The sequence below is a fragment of the Peromyscus maniculatus genome, chromosome 14, assembly GCF_049852395.1.
Source record: "Peromyscus maniculatus bairdii isolate BWxNUB_F1_BW_parent chromosome 14, HU_Pman_BW_mat_3.1, whole genome shotgun sequence".
NCBI classification, from domain to species: Eukaryota; Metazoa; Chordata; class Mammalia; order Rodentia; family Cricetidae; genus Peromyscus; species Peromyscus maniculatus.
The window spans coordinates 51,430,181-51,451,601 of record NC_134865.1 but is presented as its reverse complement, the minus strand read 5'-3'; the positions used below and the strand labels follow the sequence as shown (position 1 = coordinate 51,451,601).

The 21,421-nt window shown below is 44.3% G+C and overlaps 1 protein-coding gene across 1 annotated transcript in view; it reads right to left on the bottom strand.

Moving 5' to 3' along the window:
• Rdh12 (retinol dehydrogenase 12) overlaps nucleotides 1–21,421 on the bottom strand; it is a 28,755-nt gene that overhangs the window by 6,967 nt on the left and 367 nt on the right. Inside the window, exons 2-8 of the mRNA XM_006973109.4 lie at nucleotides 9,206–9,350; nucleotides 7,297–7,491; nucleotides 5,515–5,715; nucleotides 3,462–3,580; nucleotides 2,867–3,022; nucleotides 1,984–2,088; nucleotides 959–1,168 (exon numbers count right to left, since the gene is read on the bottom strand). Of these exons, the coding sequence (XP_006973171.1) occupies nucleotides 959–1,168; nucleotides 1,984–2,088; nucleotides 2,867–3,022; nucleotides 3,462–3,580; nucleotides 5,515–5,582 (658 nt within the window). The 5' untranslated portion in view covers nucleotides 5,583–5,715; nucleotides 7,297–7,491; nucleotides 9,206–9,350. The remainder of the gene's footprint in view (nucleotides 1–958; nucleotides 1,169–1,983; nucleotides 2,089–2,866; nucleotides 3,023–3,461; nucleotides 3,581–5,514; nucleotides 5,716–7,296; nucleotides 7,492–9,205; nucleotides 9,351–21,421) is intronic.

Here is a 21,421-nt window from a genome sequence, read left to right as displayed (position 1 = left end):
GAGCCTCCTTCTCCGCGGCACACCAAGTTCCTTCTTGTAATGTATGGTTGTACCAGTAAATTTTTATGTTCTGTTTGAGCTCCCTGAGAAGCCAGCTCTGGAATCCGGCTTGCCTCCCCTTCAGCCTCAAGCATATTTATGTCAAACGTCTTCCAACCCCCCCTGTCCTTTCCTAGGTCAGGCTGGCCCCTGGCTCTCTAATGGGAAGAGGGAAAAATGGCAAGCGGCTAAGAGCGTTAAAAATGTGTTCCTGAGGACAGCTAGACAGCAAACTGTTTCCAGCCCAGGTTACTATTGTCTATCCTACAACATTAAAATGCCTGGAGTAGGAATAGGGAGTCGGAAGTTCAGCTGCAGGAAGCTTATCCATGGGGAAAAGCTCAACAGGGAATTCCAGCTGCCTGCTTCAGTTTCAATAGTTGGCTTCTGCTGGCGGGGGTAGGTGCCTGCTTTGATAATGTTATGTTTATCTGAAGCTATTTGTTTTTTTACTTGGAAGCAATTTTATGCTCTATCCAGTATTCTCCATCGGAACTCCAGCTGACTGCCACAACAGGGCTTCCTCAGTGAATTTCCAGTAGATGTTTGTAAGCCTCTGGTGCAACGACCTTACCTTTTATTTGCTCTCTCAATTGGGTGACTCCAGTTGTCTCTGCCAGATGTTGTTAGTGCCCAATCTGATGTTTTAGTACCCATCCGCTGCTTCTATCTATTCCCACTATTTATCCTTTTATTTTTGCTTGCTACATATTTAATAAACTCACCCATTCAAAACAAAAAACATAGCCATCATAGATAGCAAACATAGCTATCATTCTCTGAACCATGCAGAGTACAACTAAAATGTGTATGTTCAACAGCCTGGTTACAGAAGTTTCTATGAACCTCCAAGCTGGACCAAGGATCCTGTTTCTTATTATTTAAATAATCAAATGCTTTATTATCCCTCCGCACGTACCTTGGAGCCGCTTGGCCAGCTCTCGAGTGAAAAGCACATTGGCCAGCTTGCTGTGGCAATAGGCAAAACCGCTGCAGTAGCGCTTCTCGCCGTGGAGGTCGTGGAAACGGATCTTGCCACCAAGGTGGGCCACTGAGGATAGGTTTACCACCCGTGAGGGAGCAGACTCCTTCAATCGCCCCAAAAGCAGGTATGTAAGAAGAAAGTGGCCTACGAAGAAATCCAAAAGAAAGACTCAGGGGTATAATGGCTTTAGGCTCAGGGTATGAGAACTGAAGACAGGACTTCTGTATTAGCTCACTGTCTTCTGAGGGTGAGTAAAGTCTGATAGCATGAGTTACTCCATGCTAAAGGGTCACTGACTCTTCAGTTAGTCAATTCTCCAAAGCAAGGGCCAAAGCTAGACTGTAATAACGATATTTAATCTATATTTTTGTACCTATTATTTATATACCCATCTGCTAGCCTCCGATTTCTCTGTATAACTCATACTCATATAGAAAGAAAGCTATAATAGTCAGGGAAAGTAACATTTGCCTAGGACCCAAGAATATGCCACGTGTTTCTCTGACTAAAACCTTAATCTTGAACTCTAAACACCAATCTATCTTGTATGTCAACTTCCCGAGGTTCACTCACCCCTGCATACCAGCCCAAGGCTTGCTTTGGTTCTCAGGTGGATGTTCCTTCCCCTGCCAAACCTGGATTCCTGCATACCCACAGGTTGACCCTGCCTAGCAAGCCCTGCATTGCCAGTGCCTCATCCAAGGATGACATTTTTCTCCCTAGGTTCTTCTGAGATGGGGGGTGGGGTGGGGAAGGCTTCTAAATAGAAACACAGAGTCACATTTTTGATTGCTCGGAGAAGTGCAAACAAGCAATGTGTCTTGTGTAGAGGTATCCTATGAGGAGTCTAGAAGGCTCTAGGAGGATCAGTGGAGATCCTGAGCACTGGTGCAGGGGCACCTTGCTATAGAGGACAAGGTGGATTATAACTCACGTTTTAGCCACCCAAGGATACTCACCCAGGTGGTTGACTCCCAAGTGCATCTCAAAGCCATCTGCTGTCTTAGAATATGGATACAACATCACTCCTGCATTGTTGATCAGAATATGGAGCTTCTTTTCCTCTGTTGAGTACAGTCAGAGAGGTCCTGTGGCTAGTGATGCATCTTCTAGCCACCCGTCACTGTCTTGAGTCCCCCCCCCTCCCCCAGCTTTCATCTGTGAACATTCTTTGCTATGCAAGATTATCACTCATCTTTCTCCTGTCTTCTAAGATAAGATGATGCCTCAGAGGTCAATAGCTATTCCCCATTTGGACCCATCTGTGTGATAGGAATCACCATTGTCATTGGGTTTCTGGTTTTAGTTGCTGACATCTTCCTGGACACCATTTGTTCATGTATATGGCCAATGTGTACTAACCACCAACTCTGGACAAGGCCCACACTGATGGGCCCTGGGACAATGAAGACATGGTAAAACAAGGCACACCTAGACCTTGTCCCTCAAGGACCTGTAGTCCTTGGAAGATGCTGGTAATTTCCCAAAACATGGGAACATTTTGACAATGGCACAAACTCCTCTAGTGCCTGTAGCCACAGAAGGTTGATTTTCTGGATGAAAGAAAAGAGCAGCAGCGGACCACGCCTCGTGCCAAGGTACAAGCTCAGACATGGAGACGAAACCTCCAAGATTCCCTATGTGGAGCAAAATGTTGATAAAGATCCTGCCCAGCTTGTCCCCCTGCCATCCCTTTGCCAATTCCCTGTCCTGCTGGTTCATGTGGCTGAACCTGTCCAGTGGGATCATGGGTATGATGCAAGGGCCATAGATGGTCCTGGGTGGGGCAGCCATCCCTACACTTAGTTTCCTGTTTTCCCGGCTAACTCACTGGAACCTTACCTGCCAGGAAGCCTTCAGCAAAGGCTCGGATGGATTTGGTGTCTGATAGGTCCAGTTTCCTAACCAGCACCTGGGAGTTCTTGGTATCTGCTCGAATTTCACTAGCTGCAGACTCTCCCTTCAGTACATCTCGACAGGCAATGTATACTCGTGCTCCTGGGGCCAAAGTAGAAAGGGCAATGTGTGCAGAGGTACAGGAAGTGAGCTTTGCAGCTCTTGGGTAGAGCATACTCACAGCTTTCCCTAGGGTAGCTGAACGGCCATACTGCCACTTCCAGATTTTCATGGTAGAGCTGAGGACTCTCATTTTACACCCTAATGTTTAATTCCGCTTAGTATCTACCTTCGAATAACTGACTTGACCAACATTATACAGAGACATCATTCTCCTCACTCCTTGAAGTAAGGAAGGTACAGGAAGGGAGCAATGCTGAAAGCCAGAGTGAATTAGTGTCACATTGGACTTGGATTCCAGTTTCCTTGAATTCCCATCAGGGCCTCTGAGCCCAGGAAGGAAGACAAGGGAATTCAGGCAGGACCCCGGTGAAGTAGGCAGGAGGTGTGGCCCTGAGGAGACTGAAGGGGAAGGACTCACCTCTTCGAGCAAGCTCTCTGGCTGTCTCCTTGCCAATGCCGGTGTTGGCACCTGTGACGACCACTACCTTCCCAGGAATCTGCACAGTTGTTGTACAAACTCCACCAGCAAAGAACTTCCTGTCACCAAAAGGAGGAAAATCAGACACCATTTTCCCAATCTCATGCTGACATGCATAAAGTGAGGCCACATAACTCCAAAGATGGAGGGCTTTAAATTGGAGTCATAAAATTTTTGTCATCTTAAGTTAGTTTGAGCCACGCAGTGGTGGTGCACGACTTTAATCCCAGCACTTGGGAGGCAGAGGCAGGTGAATTTCTGTGAGTTCCAGGCCAGCCTGGTCTACAGAGCTAGTTCCCGTACAGCCAAGGCTATGCAAAGAAAATCTGTCTTGAAAAATAAAACAAAACAGAAAAAGAAGTTAATTTACATGGGCTACTATGATTGGGCAAGGTAGTGACCAGCTCATAGTCATAGAAAGGTTCATGTGTCCAGAAACAGAAAATAGTCACCTGAACAAGCAGAGAAAGGGCTCCTGAGCCAGGGCCAATGGAGGCATTCCTTGTCAGGTAACAAAGATATCAGTCTAATCTCTGGATTCCCATAGGTCAGCTTCCTCCTCTGACCCACATTGGAAATACATGGGTGATGAACACTAGTGGAATCAATAGCCCTGAGCCCTGGGGCTCCAATAGTCACCATAAGAACTGGTGGACAGCATCTGGACTGACACATGTAAGTATCACCCCTCAACTGTCTCTTCAGTTTTAGAGAGTAGAGCATCTTGACTTTCTGCCACTGTGTTAAGGATTTTATTCAGGCAACTGTCAGACAGAGAAAACTTTGTTGGAAACAAGACCAGAGAGGCTACAACACTTCCTGAACATCATTGGCTGACAGACACTGAGCTAGACACTTTCTATACACTGTCATTTCTAGGCTAGAAATTTCTTACACTCACTATCCACCCCAGGCTAGACTTTCTACACTTAATATCTATCCCAGGCTAGACACTTTCTACACTCACTGTTTATCCCAGGCTTGACTTTCTACACAATAATCTATCCCAGGCCAGATACTTTCTACATTCGCTGTCTACCCCAGGGTAGACCGTCTCTATACTCAATGTCTTTCCCGAGCTAGATCCTGTCCATACATACTATCTTTCCATATGTAATTTATATTATTCTCCCCAGCCATTTCAGTATTATTTCTACATCACAAAGAAGAAAACTGAAGCCCAAAGATGTTCAAGTCATTTCTAAAAGTGGCCAGGATCAAGGATGACACTGACACTCTGTCCCTAATATGTCTATCTAATCTCTTTTTGTGGGTGGGGTGGGGGTGGGGGTTCAAGACAGGCTCTCTCTATTTAGCCCTCACTATCCTGGAACTCCCTCTATAGACCAGGCTGGCCTCGAACTCACAGAGAGCCACCGACTTCTGCCTCCTGAGTGCTGGGATTAAGGCGTGTGCCACCACCTCCTGGCTCCTATCTAACCTTCTTTTGGGGGGAGGGGGGAGGACAGCATTTCTCTGTGTAGTTTTGGTGCCTGTCCTGGATCTCGCTCTGTAGACCAGGCTATCTAACCTTCTTAATCACGGGCAAACTTTTAATTCTCCACTCGGAATAGCTCTTTCTTTGGTACCTCCAGAAATCCCCAGTGAAAGGGCCATTTCCAAAACATTTATTGAGAGAAGTATCATGGGAAAGGAGTTTGTTTCCTTCCCAAAGTGCCTGCTACTCGACAATGTGTCCCTCCACAGTGACACCCCATCTTACCTGGGGTCAGAAAAGAAAGGGAAAGTGTCAGAGAAACTTAAAGGGATCAAAGGAAAGATTCCGGACAGCCATCCCCTCAGCCTTCCCTTAGCATCAGCATTCAAGTCAGCCCCACCTCCACCCTCCCAGGTGCTTCCTCCTCATTTTCCACTGCAGCTTCCATGACCTCTCCTTTCCTGCTTGCTGCACTCATCTCTCCTTTAGCAGTCGCAGCCAGCTACCACTGCAGGGCTTTGCAAAGTGGTGTTGAGTGGCTGGATTAAGACATACCTGATGGACGGAGCTGTCAAGTACAAGATGGAGAGGAAAGACGTGAGCAGTCCCAAGATAACCAGCATCTTGTCAACCTCCTTGGTTGCTGCTGCTCCAGATTCCGCCCTCAACCTGGCCTCGGGAGCCTTCTCTGGCTGCAACTCCTGGCAGCTCCTGCTGGCTCTTGGCTCCTCTCACTCCAGGGCACTCTGCAACAGGCTGGTTTAAACGGAGCCCAGAATCCGACTTAAATCGGAGAGCCGTCAGAGCACAGCCTCCTGGGAGATGTAGTTCCAGAGGGGTGGGGCTTAAGGGAAGATTAGAGCTTCACCTTTTACCAGTAGAGAGAATTTGGCGAAACTGGGAGTTCCCTTAACCATTGTATCTTCAAGATAGAGTATGTTAAACTTTATCAGCAGACTTCATAAAAAGCCACACACAGTGACACACTCTTATAATCCAAGTTATTTGGCAGGGCGAAGCAGGATGATCACTTCAGTCTACAAATTCAAGACCAGCCTAAACAATATAACAAGACACCCTGTGGCCGGGCGGTGGTGGCGCACGCCTTTAATCCCAGCACTCGGGAGGCAGAGGCAGGCGGATCTTTGTGAGTTCGAGGCCAGCCTGGGCTACCAAGTGAGTTCCAGGAAAGGCGCAAATCTACACAGAGAAACCCTGTCTCGAAAAACCAAAAAAAAAAAAAAAAAAAAAAAAAAAAAAAAAAAAAAAAAAAAGACACCCTGTGTCAAAAAAAAAAAAAAAAAAAAAAAAAAAAAAAAAAAAAAAGCAAGCATGCAAACAAACCAAAAACCCAAGACCTAATGATGCTTGAAATATGTGTGATTTAACATAGAAGAGTGAGGGTCAGGGAGGAGGCTTGGGGGCTGGGGAGGGCACTTTCCAAGCAAGCCTGTTGACCTGAGTTCAATCCCCTAAACGCATATAGAAGCCAGATGTGGTGACTCAGGCCAGAAGAGGTGGCTTCCATCTGTGATCACAGTAATACTGACATAAAATGGACGCTTGAAGCTCAGGGACCAGGGATCCCGGAGGAACTGAAAGTATAGCAGAATCAAGAGATACCTTGCCTCAAAGAGAAGGCACAACGAGAGAGCTGACTCCAGAAAAATTCTCCTCGGATTTCCATATGCATGTACTCACACACCCCAAAATAAACAAATAGACCAGGGAAAATGGATCAGCAGGTTTCAGCAAAAACAAGCAGACTTGATGACCAGAGTTTGCTTCCTGGGAATCGGCTTGTGGGACCCAGGAGTTATCCCATGCCCTCTACACACACACACACACACACACACACACACACACACACACACACACCATGGCATTTGCATTCCTGCACTCTCATACGTACACAATTATATAAGCAAAAGTTAAAAATAAATAAATTGAAGAGATAGGATGAAGAGGAGGTGGCTGAAGGTCCTGTGGGGCTGCTAGTGTTCCATCCTTTGATCTGTGCACTAGTACAGAGGTGTGCCCGCTGTGAAAATTCATTGAGTCAGACACTTGTGACTTCAGCGTTTTGTGTGCATGCTTTATGTTATACTTCAACGACGTTGACACACCCAATGACTGTCAAGGGAAGGGTATGGTGTTCAAGAACTTTCGAGCTAGACTTCCTGGCTCAAATCCCAGGTCACCGTCCCACAAGTGCTATGGTTCTAGGTTAAGTCACCAAGCCTCTCTGCTCCTCAGTTTACTGTTTATCCAAAATGGGAGGGATAATCACTTGCAAGCCTCCGTAAGGACACTGTAAGGACACTGTGCTTTGCTCACCTCAGGCGATTCACAGGTCAGCCAGACTGCTAAGATGACACAGCAGTCTGGCCTGCCAAGATCATGCTCCGTGAAACAGAGCTGGGAAGCGGCTCTCTGATTTGACGTTTGCTGGGAATTCGTCAAGTGGAGTCACTTGACACATGAGCTGTAGCTGATGTCATCACTGTCCTCAATATTCCATAAGAACCAAGGCTGCAGAATCAGAGCAAGCGGGGAAACTGTAAATGCCTCTTCCTCCTCTTCTTCCATTCCTCCTCTCTCCCTGTCTTCATCCTCAAATTACTGATCCAGGAATCCAGATGAGAAAAACGGAAGCCTAGTACTGCCCCCAAGTTTCCCTAAAATACCTTTTGTACAATAACATGCCCATTTCTAGGCATGCGCAGTCTGCTGCCTCTGCCTGCATCCCTACCCAAAATTAAACCAAAATGGAAGTGTGTTTTTTGGCTTTGTTTTTTTTTTGTTTTGTTTTGTTTTTTGTTTTGCCTGGGGGTGGGGGTGTTTGGTTTGAGTTAAGGTCTTACCATATAGCCTCTGGCTGGCCTGGCACTGTTCTACTCTGTAGACCGGGCTGACCTCAAACTCACAGAGTTCTTCCTGCCTCTGCTTCCCATCGCTGGGATTAAAGGTGTGTGCCACCACGCCTGCTTGCATCTATTTTATTCAATAATGAGTTATTGTTCCTCTTCCTCGATATTTTTTAAATTTTATTTTAAATTACGTGTATGGGAGAAGGTACATGCCCATGAATGCAGGTGTCCACAAAGGTGGGCTTCAAATCTCTCTGGAACAGGAATTTATACGTGGTTGTGAGCCACCCAGTGTGGGTGCTGGGAGTTAAGCTAGGGTCTTCTGCCTAGCAGTACACGCTCTTAACCATTGGACCATCTCACCAGACTCTCTTCTTGATCTTAAAAGGTAAAATAACACATCACCTTTCTTTCTCAAAAAAAAAAAAAGTTCGCTGTGAGCGCTAACTGCCATTGCCATTCCTGTATAGACGGCAACCTCTACCTTTAACCTACAGCAGATACTAATACCATTTTGAGTTGTAAAATGAAGAACTGTTCTGTACAGCAGATAGTGTTTAGCAGGATCCCTGGACTCCATTCAGTAAAATGCCTATGCACTACTCCTGCAGCAACCAGACATTGTCAACTGTCCACTGTGGGCCACAGTCACTTCTGCTGGGAGACACTGTCCTTCGGGAGGTAGGATCTATGGGAGAATCCTGTATAAGGTTTTGGTCCTGATGCTGGAGAATGAACACAGAGCTTCACCTATGCTTACTTCATTCTCTACCCCTGAGTTACAGTCCAGCTCTGGCATGTGTGTTATTGAAACAATCATAGCACAGCAAAGCTTCACTTAGATCCTGTGCATTTTACTCAGGTCAAGCCAAGCTAATCTGCTTACAGTCTGCTGCAAATGACTAGTTTCTCTCAGGGCCCAGGATGCTGATCATCTACTAATCATTTTGACCTTCCAAACTTTATTCCTCATACTTTAATTCTGTCTACCACTGGTCATTTCATTAACCCACAATATCTGGTATCTGTGCATATGAACAGGCCAAAAACACATCTCTCCAGCTAATAAGATGGCTGAGCAGGTAAAAATACTTGCTACCAATCCTGATGACCTGAACTCAGTCTTTAGGACCCAAATAATGGAAAGAGAGAATCAACTTCCTAAAATTGTCCTCTAACTTCCACATGCTTTCTGTACCATATAGTCACATACACAAAATACATACAGAATATAAATGAATGAATAAATGTAATTTTTTTTCCTAAAATTGTCCTCTAACTTCCACATGCTTCCTGTACCATATAGTCACATACACAAAATACATACAGAATATAAATGAATGAATAAATGTAATTTTTTTAAGTTAAAGCCATACCTCTCATGAATGACCTTCTTGGATGATAGGAATGTTCTGCCTTGGTAGAAGCTTGGGTTGGACTTTAGAGTGGTCAATGAGATGGTAAAGGCACCTGGCGCCAAGCTTGATGACCCAAGTTCAATCCCTGGGACCCACAATGGATCTATGCATTGGTCAAAATAGAAAACATACATTTAAAACTTTTATATTTCACCATATGTAAATTTTAAAATAAAAAACTAAAGACATTGAGCTATAGTTTGTGATATACATGCAGAAGTTTTTGGAGTAAATTGATGCCTTCAATTTACTTTGCACTTAATCTGCTTAACACAAATGTAATAAGATTTTTCAGATTTTGTGGTATTTGGAGCAACTGTTGGTTTTTTAAAGATTTGTAATATGCGCCTGACATCTTTTTAAAAGATTTATATTTATTTCATGTGTATAAGTGTTTTGTCTGCATGTATGTATGTGTACCATGTGCATGCCTAGTGCCCAAGGAGGCCAGAAGAGGACATCAGATCCCCCTAGAATTAAAGTTACAGATTGCCGTGAGCCATCATATTGGAGCTGGGAACTGAACCTCGGTCCTCTACAGTAAGCTCTCTTAACTGCTGAGGTATCTCTCCAGTCCTGATATTGACTATTTTTTCAAAGTAAAAAAGTTTTTAGGTTCACACAATTTTGTGAGTCCTATAAGAATTCGGTTCCAACAGCAGCAGATGGAAAGCCAAGGATTGTGGCTCATGCCTGCAGCCTCAGTTACTGGCTGAAGGGGGAATTCAAAGCCACTCTGGACAGCATGGGTATCTTAGTTAGGGTTTCTATTGCTGTGAAGAGACACCATGACCACGGCAACTCGTAAAAAGGAAAACATTTCATTGTGGTGGCTGGCTTACAGTTCAGAGGTTCAGTTCATTATCCTCATGGTGTAACATGGTGGTGTGCAGGCAGACGTGGTGCTGGAGAAGCAGCCAAGTGTCTTATATCTCGCAGGCAACAGGAAATGGTCTGAGACACTGGGCTGTATCTTGAGCATATATGATTCCTCAAAGCCCGCCTCCACAGTAACACCCCCCCATAAGACCACACCTACTCCAACAAGGCCACACCTCCTAATAGTGCCACTCCCTTTGGGGACCTTTTTTTAAAAAAAAAAAACAAAACAAAACAAAAAAACACTACAATAGATTGCAGAGAAGTAAATGGTGAAGCCTCTCCTACAGAGGTTAAGTAGAAAACAGGCAACTGGGCACCAGGGATTGCAATGGGATATAAAGTGAAAAAGGCCGGGCCGTGGTGGCTCACGCCTTTAATCCCAGCACTCGGGAGGCAGAGGCAGGCGGATCTCTGTGAGTTCGAGGCCAACCTGGTCTCCAAAGCGAGTTCTAGGAAAGGTGCAAAGCTACACAGAGAAACCCTGTTTCAAAAAACCAAAATAAAATAAAATAAAATAAAATAAAATAAAATAAAAAATAAAATAAAATAAAGTGAAAAAGATGGTACTGAGGAGCTGGGGCTTAGCTCAGCTGGCAGAAGGCGTGCTTGGCATGCACAAGGCCCTAAGTTTGATCCCTAGGACTACAGAAATGGGGGGAGAAAGGAAGGAAGGAAGGAAAAGAAAGAAACTATGGTGAGTGGCTCAGAGGTGGAGGGGGCAAGGCTGTCCAAAACTTCTGCCAACTTGCATGTCCACAGATATGAGCAAAGTCCTTGGGCACCATGCCTCATTGCTTGTTTTAAAACAATGCATTTTTCACGTGGGGCAAACCAAAGAATCTAAGGAATAGTATGGAGAATACTCACAAGCACCTGGCACACCTGGAATCCCACACATGGAATGCTGGGAGAGAAAAACTGAGTTCCAGTTCCACCTGGACTACATAGCAAGACCTTGTCTCAAAAAGAAGAAAAAGAGATAGGAAAAAGGAGGAAAGGAGAGGAGAGGGGAAAAAAAGAGAAAATCAAGATCAAGAATGCTGTGCAGGTTGCTTTTATGTCCACTTACACAAGCTAGAGTCATCTGGAAAGATGGAGCATCAATTTTTGAGGAAATGCCTCTGTTTTAGTTAGGACTTCTATTGCTGCGATGAAACACCATGACCAAAAAGCAAGTTGGGGAGGAAAGGGTTCACTGAAGGAAGTCAGGGTGGGAACTTGAACAGGCAGGAACCTGGAGGCAGGAGCTGACACAGAGGCCATGGAGGAGTGCTGCTTACTGACTTGCTCCCCATGGCTTGCTCAGCCTGCTTTCTTATAGAACCCAGGACTGCCAACCCAGAGACAGCACCACCCACCATGGGCTGGACCCTCCCCCATCAATCATTAATTAAGAAAATGCCCTGCAGGCTTGCCCACAGCCCAATCTTAGGGAGGCATTTTCTTCCTTGAAGTTCACTGCTCCCTGATAACTGCAGCGTGTGTCAAGTTGACATAAAACTGTCTGGTACAGCCTTCATCAGACTGGGCTGCAAGCAAGTCTGTGGAGCACTTTCATAATTGACAGTTGATGTGGGAGGACCTAGCCCACTGTGTGTACTGTCACCTCTGGACAGGTGGTCCTGGAGGTATGAAAAAGGAAGCTGAACGAGCCAGGGAGCAAGCCAGTGCTCCTCTGAGGTTCTTTTTCTTATCCTTTGCTGTGTGCTTTGATGAGTACATCAAATAATAAGTATTTTATAGACAGAATTTTCTACAGAGAGACTGAAAACATATATTCAGCCTTTCCTGCATCATGGCTGATCAAATTAGTTTTGTAAAACATCTTACTTTGAAATACTACAGAAATACTAGGGGGAAAAAACATACAGAGCATTTCTGAACACCCTTCCCTTAGCTCCACTAGTCTTACCATCATAAGCCTTAACCAGCTTGGAAACTCCCCCATTACTTTGCTTTTGTTTGTTTGTTTGTTTTTCAAGGCAGAGTTTCTCTATCACCCTGACTATCCTAGAACTCGCTCTGTATACCAGGCTGCCCTCCCTTGGCCAAATGGGCTGTTGCTCAGATAGTAAGGCTGCTTGCACCCCTTAGAGAAACTGCTTTCTAGCTTTCAACTGCTTTTCCACAAAGAAATTGTAACAAGGCAAAGTCTGTATTGTTTTATAACCACTATGCTTTGCAATCTGACAGGTGATGGATAAGAACGAACTTTTCTCCCAGAAAATGTCTCCAAAGACCAAAATGACCAGTAAGTATATGAAAAGGCCTTCTGCCTCTTCAATCATCAGGGGAAACTAACCCACAAGAAAGGTTAAAATCAAATACACAATGGCAAGTGTTTGCAGGGATGCAGAGAAATTTAAACCTTCATACCTGCAAGTGAAAATATATAATGAAATAGCTTCCCTGTAAAGTAATTGAGCATAGAAATAAGAGATGCGGGCTGGAGAGATAGCTCAGCCATCAAGGCTAGACTCAAAACCAAGAATATAAGAAATAAGAAATGACCCAGCAATTCCGCTCCTGGGTATATAGTTAAGATGATAGAAACATGTCCACCCAGAAACTGCACACAAATGTTTATAACAGCATTATGTATGATAATCAAAAAGGTAGCAGAAAAACCAAACTGCATTAATTGATGAGTGGCTGAACAAAATATTTACGTAGTGAAATATTTCTCAGCCATAAAAAAGGAATTAAATATTAATACATGCTAGAAAATCATCAATCTTTAAAGAAACAAAAACAAAACCTTCTGCTGGGTGGCTGGAAACATGGCCTAGTGGGTGGTTAAGAGTACATACTGCTCTTGCAGAGGGCCTAAGTTTGGTCTCCAGCACCTACATCAGGTGCTCACAACAGCCCATAACTCCAGCTTCAACAGGATCCAATGCCTCTGGCATGCCCCCATACAGGCATGCACACATACACATAATTAAAAATAATAAAAATAAAACTTTCAAAGATTATGCTAAATGAAAAAGGCCAGATTTAAAGGGCCACATGCTGTAGGATTTCATTTATATGATGTGTCCTAAATAGGTAAATCCATAGAGGCAGAAACTGATTAGTGTTTGGAGGCCAGAGGCGACTGTCAAAGGTGGTTCTCTCCTTCTGCCCTGGTTGAGGTGGCACTGCATACTCCAGGCTACCTAGTCCCCAAAAGTTCATTCTTATCCCCACTGATTCTCCTGTTATCCCCCGACCACCTCTCAATGCTGGAATTAGAGATGTCCACCACAAAGTCTGAGCCATCTCCCCATCTCTAAATTGTACTTTAAGATAAATTTATTTATTTTTATTTTCTGTGTATGAGTGTTTTGCCTGCAGGTATGAATGTGTACCACATGCCTGTATGCGGCTCACAGACCTTAGCACAACTGACAAAATTCAGGCCTCCATGGAACCCAGCATGTAGGCAGCAACACCTTACCAAAAGGAGAACAAAGACCTAACCCATCCAAGTCCATGGTTCTGGAAAAGTCCATAAATGTGCTAACTTTGCCTTTTGGTTCTGTAGTTCTGCTTCTGGCTAACTGCTCCTGCTAACTTAGTGTAGTTTCCAGCCAATTAATAAAAACTTACTATTGGCTTGAATCTGTGTCTGAGTGGTCTTCTCTGGTGGGTACCTCACAACATGCTTGTCTGCTACCTGCAGCGGCCTGAAGAAGGTGCCGGATCTCCTGGACCTGGAGTTAGGGATGATTGTGAGCCACCATGCAGGGGCTGGAAACCCAACCCTGGTCCTCTGCAAGCACCCCTAACCACCGAATTATCATCTCACCAGCCCCCAAAGTTTACTTTTTTTTTTTTTTTTTTTTTCGAGACAGGGTTTCTCTGTGTAGTTTTGCGCCTTTCCTGGGGCTCACTTGGTAGCCCAGGCTGGCCTCGAACTCACAGAGATCCGCCAGCCTCTGCCTCCCGAGTGCTGGGATTAAAGGCGTGCGCCGCCGCCCGGGCAAAGTTTACTTTTTAAAAGGATGAATTCAGCACAGTATTCAAGAGGCTGCAATGAGGATCACTTGGGCTCAGGCTTTGGAAACCATCTTAGGCAGCATAGTGAGATTACATTGTTTAAAAAAAAAAGAAAAGAAAAGAAAAAAAGATGCATTCTTTTTTGTATAACTATATAACAAGCAAAAACATAATTCATTGATTAAAAACAAAAACAAAAAACCTTAGGGGGCCTGGAGGGATAGCTCAGCAGGTAAGAGCACTTCCTGTTCTTCTAAGCTATTCAACTGCAGTTCCCAACACCCACACTGTATGGCAGCTCATAGCCACTTACAACCCCAGCTCCAGGGGATCTGACACCCTTTTCTGGCCTCCACAAACATCTACACACAAGTGGCATGCAGGACATACAGACACAGATACATACACATAAATAAAAGATAAAATGAATCTTTAATAATAAAAAAACCAAACCATTTAGGTGGTGGGATGGCTCAGTAGTTAAAGCTCTTGTCATAGAAGCCTGACAACCCAAGCACCCACAGAAAAGTAGTAGAGAACTCGTAAAAGTTGTCCTCTAAGCCGGGCAGTGGTGGTGCATGCCTTTCATCCCAGCACTCCGGAGGCCAAGGCAAGTGGAACTCTGTGAGTTCAAGGCCAGCCTGGTCTACCAAGGCCAGCCTGGTCTACAAAGCCGGGTTCCAGGACAACCAAAGCTGTTACACAAAGAAACCCTGTCTTGAAAACAAAAACAAAAAACAAACAAACAAAAAAGTTGTCCTTTGACCTTTACACACACATATAACAATAAAAACATAAGTAACCAGGCTTAAATGTCTTCAGGCACATTTAGTATGAGAACAATCTCGGTTGTTTCACAGAGGATCAAAAGGCTAATTTCACTAGAGTCACACCTGTGAGACTAAACACAGCAGCAGCGCTCAGTCTTCTTGGCTACGGGGAGATCAATCTCTCTGTGTCCCCTTCCTTTGAATCTCAAAAGACCAGGAAACCTCCATGCCACTTTCTTATAAAACAGACCACACAGAAGTGGCATCATGCAGCTTTCTATGTTCAGACTCGGGAGTCTTCCTGTCTCTTGACGATCACTCCTGAACTCAAAGTCATCTTATTAGAAATCCAACGAACAAGATCTGCATGCATAGCTAAAATTGTATTCTATTATGTATGGACTTAACCAGCTTCCTATTTCTTTATAACTATCCTATGAAAAGGAGTTTGTAACTAACAAATAAAATTCCCAAAATAAGAGAAGAAAATAGATAGGAGGAGAAAGAAGAGGAAGAAGGGGAAGAGGAGGAGGAAGAGGAGGGGGAGGAGATGATGATCAACCAGCATTCTAGGAGGACCATAGAGCGGTCCTGAGACTACAAAGAGAGGGTGGCCCAGCCCCACCCAGCTCAGCTTCTGGTTATTCCTGCCAAAACTTGAGACATTTGAGGGATACCTTCTTGAATTTCCCCAGACCTACCCACAAGTCAATTGTACCCCATGGAGCCGTCATAGTCAACTCCATAGGGCACGGAAGAATCACCCTGTGAAGCCCTCCTGGACTCTTAATCATGACCATTGTGAAGTAAATTTTATTTAATTCCTAAGTGTGGGTGGAGTGTTACCCAACCGTGGAACAATGGTTTGACAAAACTGCCCTGGAGAACTATTACTCAACTCACATTTGCAAAATAAATACCTTAAGCAATAAAACAGAGATCCCTTACTAATGACATCTTGCTACTCTTGAATCCATGCCTATATGTAAACTTGAAAGAGAATGGTGGTAATTTATAAATCAGTTCTATCTGGAAGCCAGTTTCTCACCTAGGCCATAAGCTTGTTCATTTCTTTCCAAATATCAGTTGAACACTTAACCAGTATGGATTAATGAATGTGATGTTGGATTGCAGTTGCTGAGGGGTGATTTACCAGATCCCAACTTATCCAAAGTGAAAGATACTCTTGAACAGCACACCCTTCAGGCTTTCTGTAGATACACAGAAGGATGGTCCCAGTCACCCAACCTAAGGAACTCACGGAGAGGACCAGGATATCCAGATAAAGGGGCTGTTGGGTGGTGGGAAACATCGGTCTGGCACTCAGAAGTCTGGGATGGAGAAATGGGTGTGTTGAGTGTTGTGGGGGGGGTGAGCTGAGCATTGTATTTCTTTGGGGGAATGAAACAGAACATGACCTCTGTGCCTTATTTCTTTTGTTTAAACCCTTCACTGCTTGATGTAACGTAAAAGTGTAGCTCTAGCTTGGCAATCCCATCATGTTCTCCCGGGTTTCTATCTGTGCCTTTGACCTTAGTGGTCATCCCTTGCCTGTACCACCCTTCCAAATTATTAAAATTAGCAAACAAAGTAACAGGGTTCATGATAGTATTTTCACATATATTATCACACCCTTTATAATATGTGCCCTTCTGCTATCTCTCCTATCCCTCCTCCCACCTCACTGCTTGCTTCTCTCTCCCTAATGCTTTCTTGGTGTGTGTGTGTGTAGATAGATAGATAGATAGATAGATATACAAATAAGTACATAGATAGGATACTTAGATAGGTAGATAGGAGGAGAGTTCAATCAGATTCCATAAGAGAGAAGATATGTACAATTTATTTTTCTCTCCCACCCTCATTGGGGAGGACTTTGTCTTGTTCTCTCTGCCCTCCTTTAGGCCTCTTCTTCCCTTTCATAGTCTTCCTTATATTCATATCATATATATGTATTGCCATATTTATATTTAAATCTAGATTATGCATGTGAAAAAAAATGAGATATTTGCTTTTCTGAGGCTGGCTCATTTCACTTAACATGATGGTCTTTAGTTTCACCCATTTTCTAGAAAATGACGTAATTTCATTCTGTATAGTTGAATAAAGTTCCATTGTGTCTATCTATTACTGTGGTGGTTTGAATGAGAATGGGCCCCATCAGCTCGTATATTTGAATACTTGGAACCCAGTTGGTGGAAATGTTTGGGAAGGATTAGGAGGTGTGGCCTTCATAGAAAGAGGTGTGTCACTGGGGTGGGCTTCGAGGTTTCAAAAGATTCATGCTGTCCCCAGAGTGCTCTCTGCCTCTTGTCTGTGGTTTGAGACGTGAGCTCTCCGATATTCCTGCTGACATGCTTTTGCTCCGCCATCATGAACTTTAACCCTCTGGAACTGTAAGCCTAACAAAACGCTTTCATCTGTAAGTTGCTTTGGTCATGGCGTCTTATCACAGCAGTAAAAAAGTAACTAATACAACCACAGTTCCTTCAGCCATTCATCTGTTCCTGGGCACCTAAGCACTTCAGAACCTTAGCGGCTGTGAATAATGCAACACGCATAGATTTGCAAATATCTCTGCTCAAATTACCCTTTGATCCAGATGTAGCCACATTCTAGAAACATCTGTCTTAGTTAGGGTTTGTATTGCTGCATCGAAACACCATGACTCAAGCAACTTGAAGAAGGAGGGGTTTGTTTGGCTTACACTTTCACAGCAATGCTCATCACTGAAGGAAGTCAGGACAGGATCCTGGAGGAGCTGATGCAGAAGCCATGGAGGGGTGCTGCTTACTGGCTTGCTCCCATGGCTTGGCTCAGCCTGCTTTTTTTTTTTTTTTAATAGAACCCATGACCACCAGCCCAGGGATGGCACCATCCACCATGGACTGGACCCTCCCTCATCAATTAAGAAAATGCCTTACAGCTGGACCTTAGAGAGGACTTTTCTCAATTAAGGTTCCCTCCTTTCAGATTTATCAAGTTGGCATAAACTAGCCAGGACAATTGACCTCTTGTCCACTTGACACACAAGCATCACTGTTTAACCATAACCATTCCTTTCTTGTTCACCCCCAAGATCACACATTAACATCAAAATCACAACATAAAACATTTTCCAAACATTAAAAGTCCCACAGTCTTTAAAAATCAAACACTTTAAAATTCAGTCTCTCAGGGCTGGAGAGATGACTCAGTAGTTAAGAATAGTTGCTGCTCTTCTGGAGGACCTGGGTTCAAATCCCAGTACCCACATAATGACTCACAACCGTTTATAACTGCAGTGCCAGGGGATCCACACCCTCTTCTCCATCCCCCCACACCCTGTGAACATCGCACGAATTTGGTAGACGGACATACTTACAGGTGAAACATTCATACACATAAAATAAAAACAAATCTTAATAAAAATTCAGTCTCAACCATGGGCTCCTGTAAATAAAAAAATAAAAAAATAAACAGTCACAATCTGAACAAAGCAAAAACCAAACTCTAAGAGTGCAAATAACTCAATGCCCAATGTCTAGGTTCTACTTACGATCTTCTGGGATCCTCCAAGAGCCTTGGGTCACTTCTCCTCCACCCTCTGCAGCGCACACAGCTTGTCTTCTAGGCTCAGATGGCTCCACACCGCTGCTGCTGCTGCTGTTCCTGGTGGTCCTCCCATGGTCCTGGCATCTCCAAAATGCCGAGGCCTTCTGCGGCAACTGGGCTGCACTTTGACCAACAGCCTCTTCTAGGCTCACTTCATGGTGCCAAGCCTCATCTTCTCTGCATGACCCCTTCAATCCTGTTCCTTCAGCTGCTCCTGGGGCTGCACCTTCGTCGGTGGCTACTCTGGGCCTCTCATAGTTCCCAGCCTCAGCTGTTCTCCACGGCCTCTTCGTGACTTCAAAACCAGTACCACCTGGGTGCCTCTCATCCTACCAAGTTTGGCTGCCAATGTAAGGTACAACCTTGGCCGCCTCGGGAACACGGCTTCTGTGTACTGACTCAAGAAACACTTCCCAGAAAATTTCACCTCAGTGATGCTGGTCTCTTCTTAATCATCATTAATTTCTGAGCTCCGGCTAACCATTGTCCCAGTGATGCAAAAAGATTCATTTGTCTGGTCTCTTGTTAATCATGGCTGCTTCTTCAGCCCCAGCTGACCAGAATGACAGAATATTAATTCAAAATAGTGAACGACCTTGATAGAGTCTGTAAACTTCCCTCTGAAACTTTAAAAGCCAGGCCTCCATCTCTCTCTCTGCATATTAAACCTAATACATCTCTAATTCTCTGGCCTTTTTCAGTCCCACTCACCACCATTTCCTTCCTTTAGTGATCCTCCAGGTTCTCCTCTGGATCTCTAAGGAACTGACCCATCCTAATATTATTATTATTACTGCTATGGGGAGTTTGAGATAAGTTCTCTCTGTGTAGCCCTGGTTGTCCTGGAACTCATTATTTAGATCAGGCTATCCTGGAACTCATAGATATCCAACTGCCTCAGCTTTCTGAGTGCTGAGATTAAAAACGTGTGCCACCATACTCAGTTTAACCAACGTTTTTGCTTTTTAATTCTTATTTCATGCATATGGGTGTTTTGCCTTCATGCATGTCTGAGTATCATGTGTGTGCCTGGTACTTGAAGAGACCAGAAGAGGGAATTGGATCTCCTGGACCTGGAGTCATAGATGGTTGTCAGGCACCCCAAAAAAGAATGAAAAGAGTTGGAGCTGAAGATGCGGTTCAGTGGCTAAGAGCACTTGTTGCTCTTGCAGGGGACCAGTTGAGTTCCCAGCACCCACACTGTGGCTCACAGCCGTCAGTGCTTCCAGGTCCAGGGGACCCAGTGCCCTCTTCTGACCTCCGTGAGCACCAGGCATGCACATTGTGCTGTGCTGTTGGGTGTTCTGTGTTGCTCGGTCAGTTGAAGAAAGAGGGTCACTCCAAGATGCAATTCAGGCTCTGTCACAGCAGGGAGGAACAGTTCCTATGAACTGACTGAACCCCAAACAGCCGGCAAAGGTGTATTTATTGATTGTTACACAAAGTTGTGTTTTGGGTAGAGCAAGTTCCTCATACCAAAGCCCCTGATCTAATCTGTATGTTTGTATGTTTGTTGTTTTTTTGTTTTGTTTTGTATTTCTGGTTTTTTTCGAGACAGGGTTTCTCTGTGTAGTTTTGGTGCCTGTCCTGGATGTCGCTCTGTAGACCAGGCTGAACTCGAACTCACAGAGATCCGCCTGGCTCTGCTTCCCAAGTGCTGGGATTAAAGGCGTGCGCCACCACCGCCCAGCCTAATCTGTATGTTTTCTGAAGAAAAGCAACACACCCCTGCAACCTTGGTCCTTATTGCGTACTCTTTGCAGGACCCAATAATGCAAGACACTCCAGGTGTGCCAGGACTGTCTTGTGACCAAAGTCATGCAAAGGCTGTAAAGCTCCTTTAGAAAAACAACTCTATAGATATCAGACAACTGTTTTCCACAATGATTTCTTCAAGACTTAAGTACTTGTAGCAAACAACTGTTCATTCATATGTTTAGCTTAGATTCAGTGAAAACAACTATTTCATTCTAATGCTTATCCTAGATACAATGACTCTACTAAGTTTTCCTCTACATCACATACATACCTACAGTCAGACAAAGCACTCATGTACATAAAATAAATCTAAAAGCTTTTTTTAAGAACTAAAAGAGCTAATATATTTGAGGTTAGCTGAGGCAATTTAGCAATGGGGTGTTGGGGAGAAAGAAAGAGAGGGAGAATATAAAGGGCTTGGTCCTGATCTGGCACATAATAAGCCATATATAAACACTGGCAAGTATCATTTCTGGCTCTTCTCCTTGCCCCCAAGTCCTCTGCACTCTGCCCTGCTTTTCCCCTTTGGTGTGTGTGTGTGTGTGTGTGTGTGTGTGTGTGTGTGTGTGTGTGTCTTTCCTCTGTGAACTCCTGTGTGTTGAGCTGCATTAATCCTGACCTCCTCTGAGGCCTCAGCTCCAATGCCATTTTCTTACTGATATCCAGAGCAGGAGAGCCCTGCTTTTTGTCAACTGCCAAAGCTTTTGCTGTTTTCCTCCACAATCTTCCCATGATCTATTTAAGGTAATCCTCCTTTAAGACTTCCCCTGACAGCCTTTAAGCTTGAGAGGGCAGAGGTTATGTCTGCCTGGCTCCCTCTGGGCCTCAGCACAATCCAGTTCACAGTAGGAATGCCTGAAACATTTGCAAAATGAATAAAGAAACAGAACACATAAAAGGCTTTTTTATTGAGCTGCAAGCTGCTATCCAAAAAACTAAACAGCACAATGACAAAGTGACAAAATCTAATGATTACTAGAGAAATCTGGTGCTAAATCTGTAAGAATATGTATTTTGTAACGGAACCTCCTCCTCAGTTGCTATACAACATATTGCTTCAAGTTGGCCATGCAACAAGTGTCTTCCAATCAAATGGAAATTAATTAAGCAGAAGAACCAGAAACTACCAGTGTAGATGGGAAATCACAAATAAATAAGGACTTGTTAAAACTTAATCCATGTTCATCCC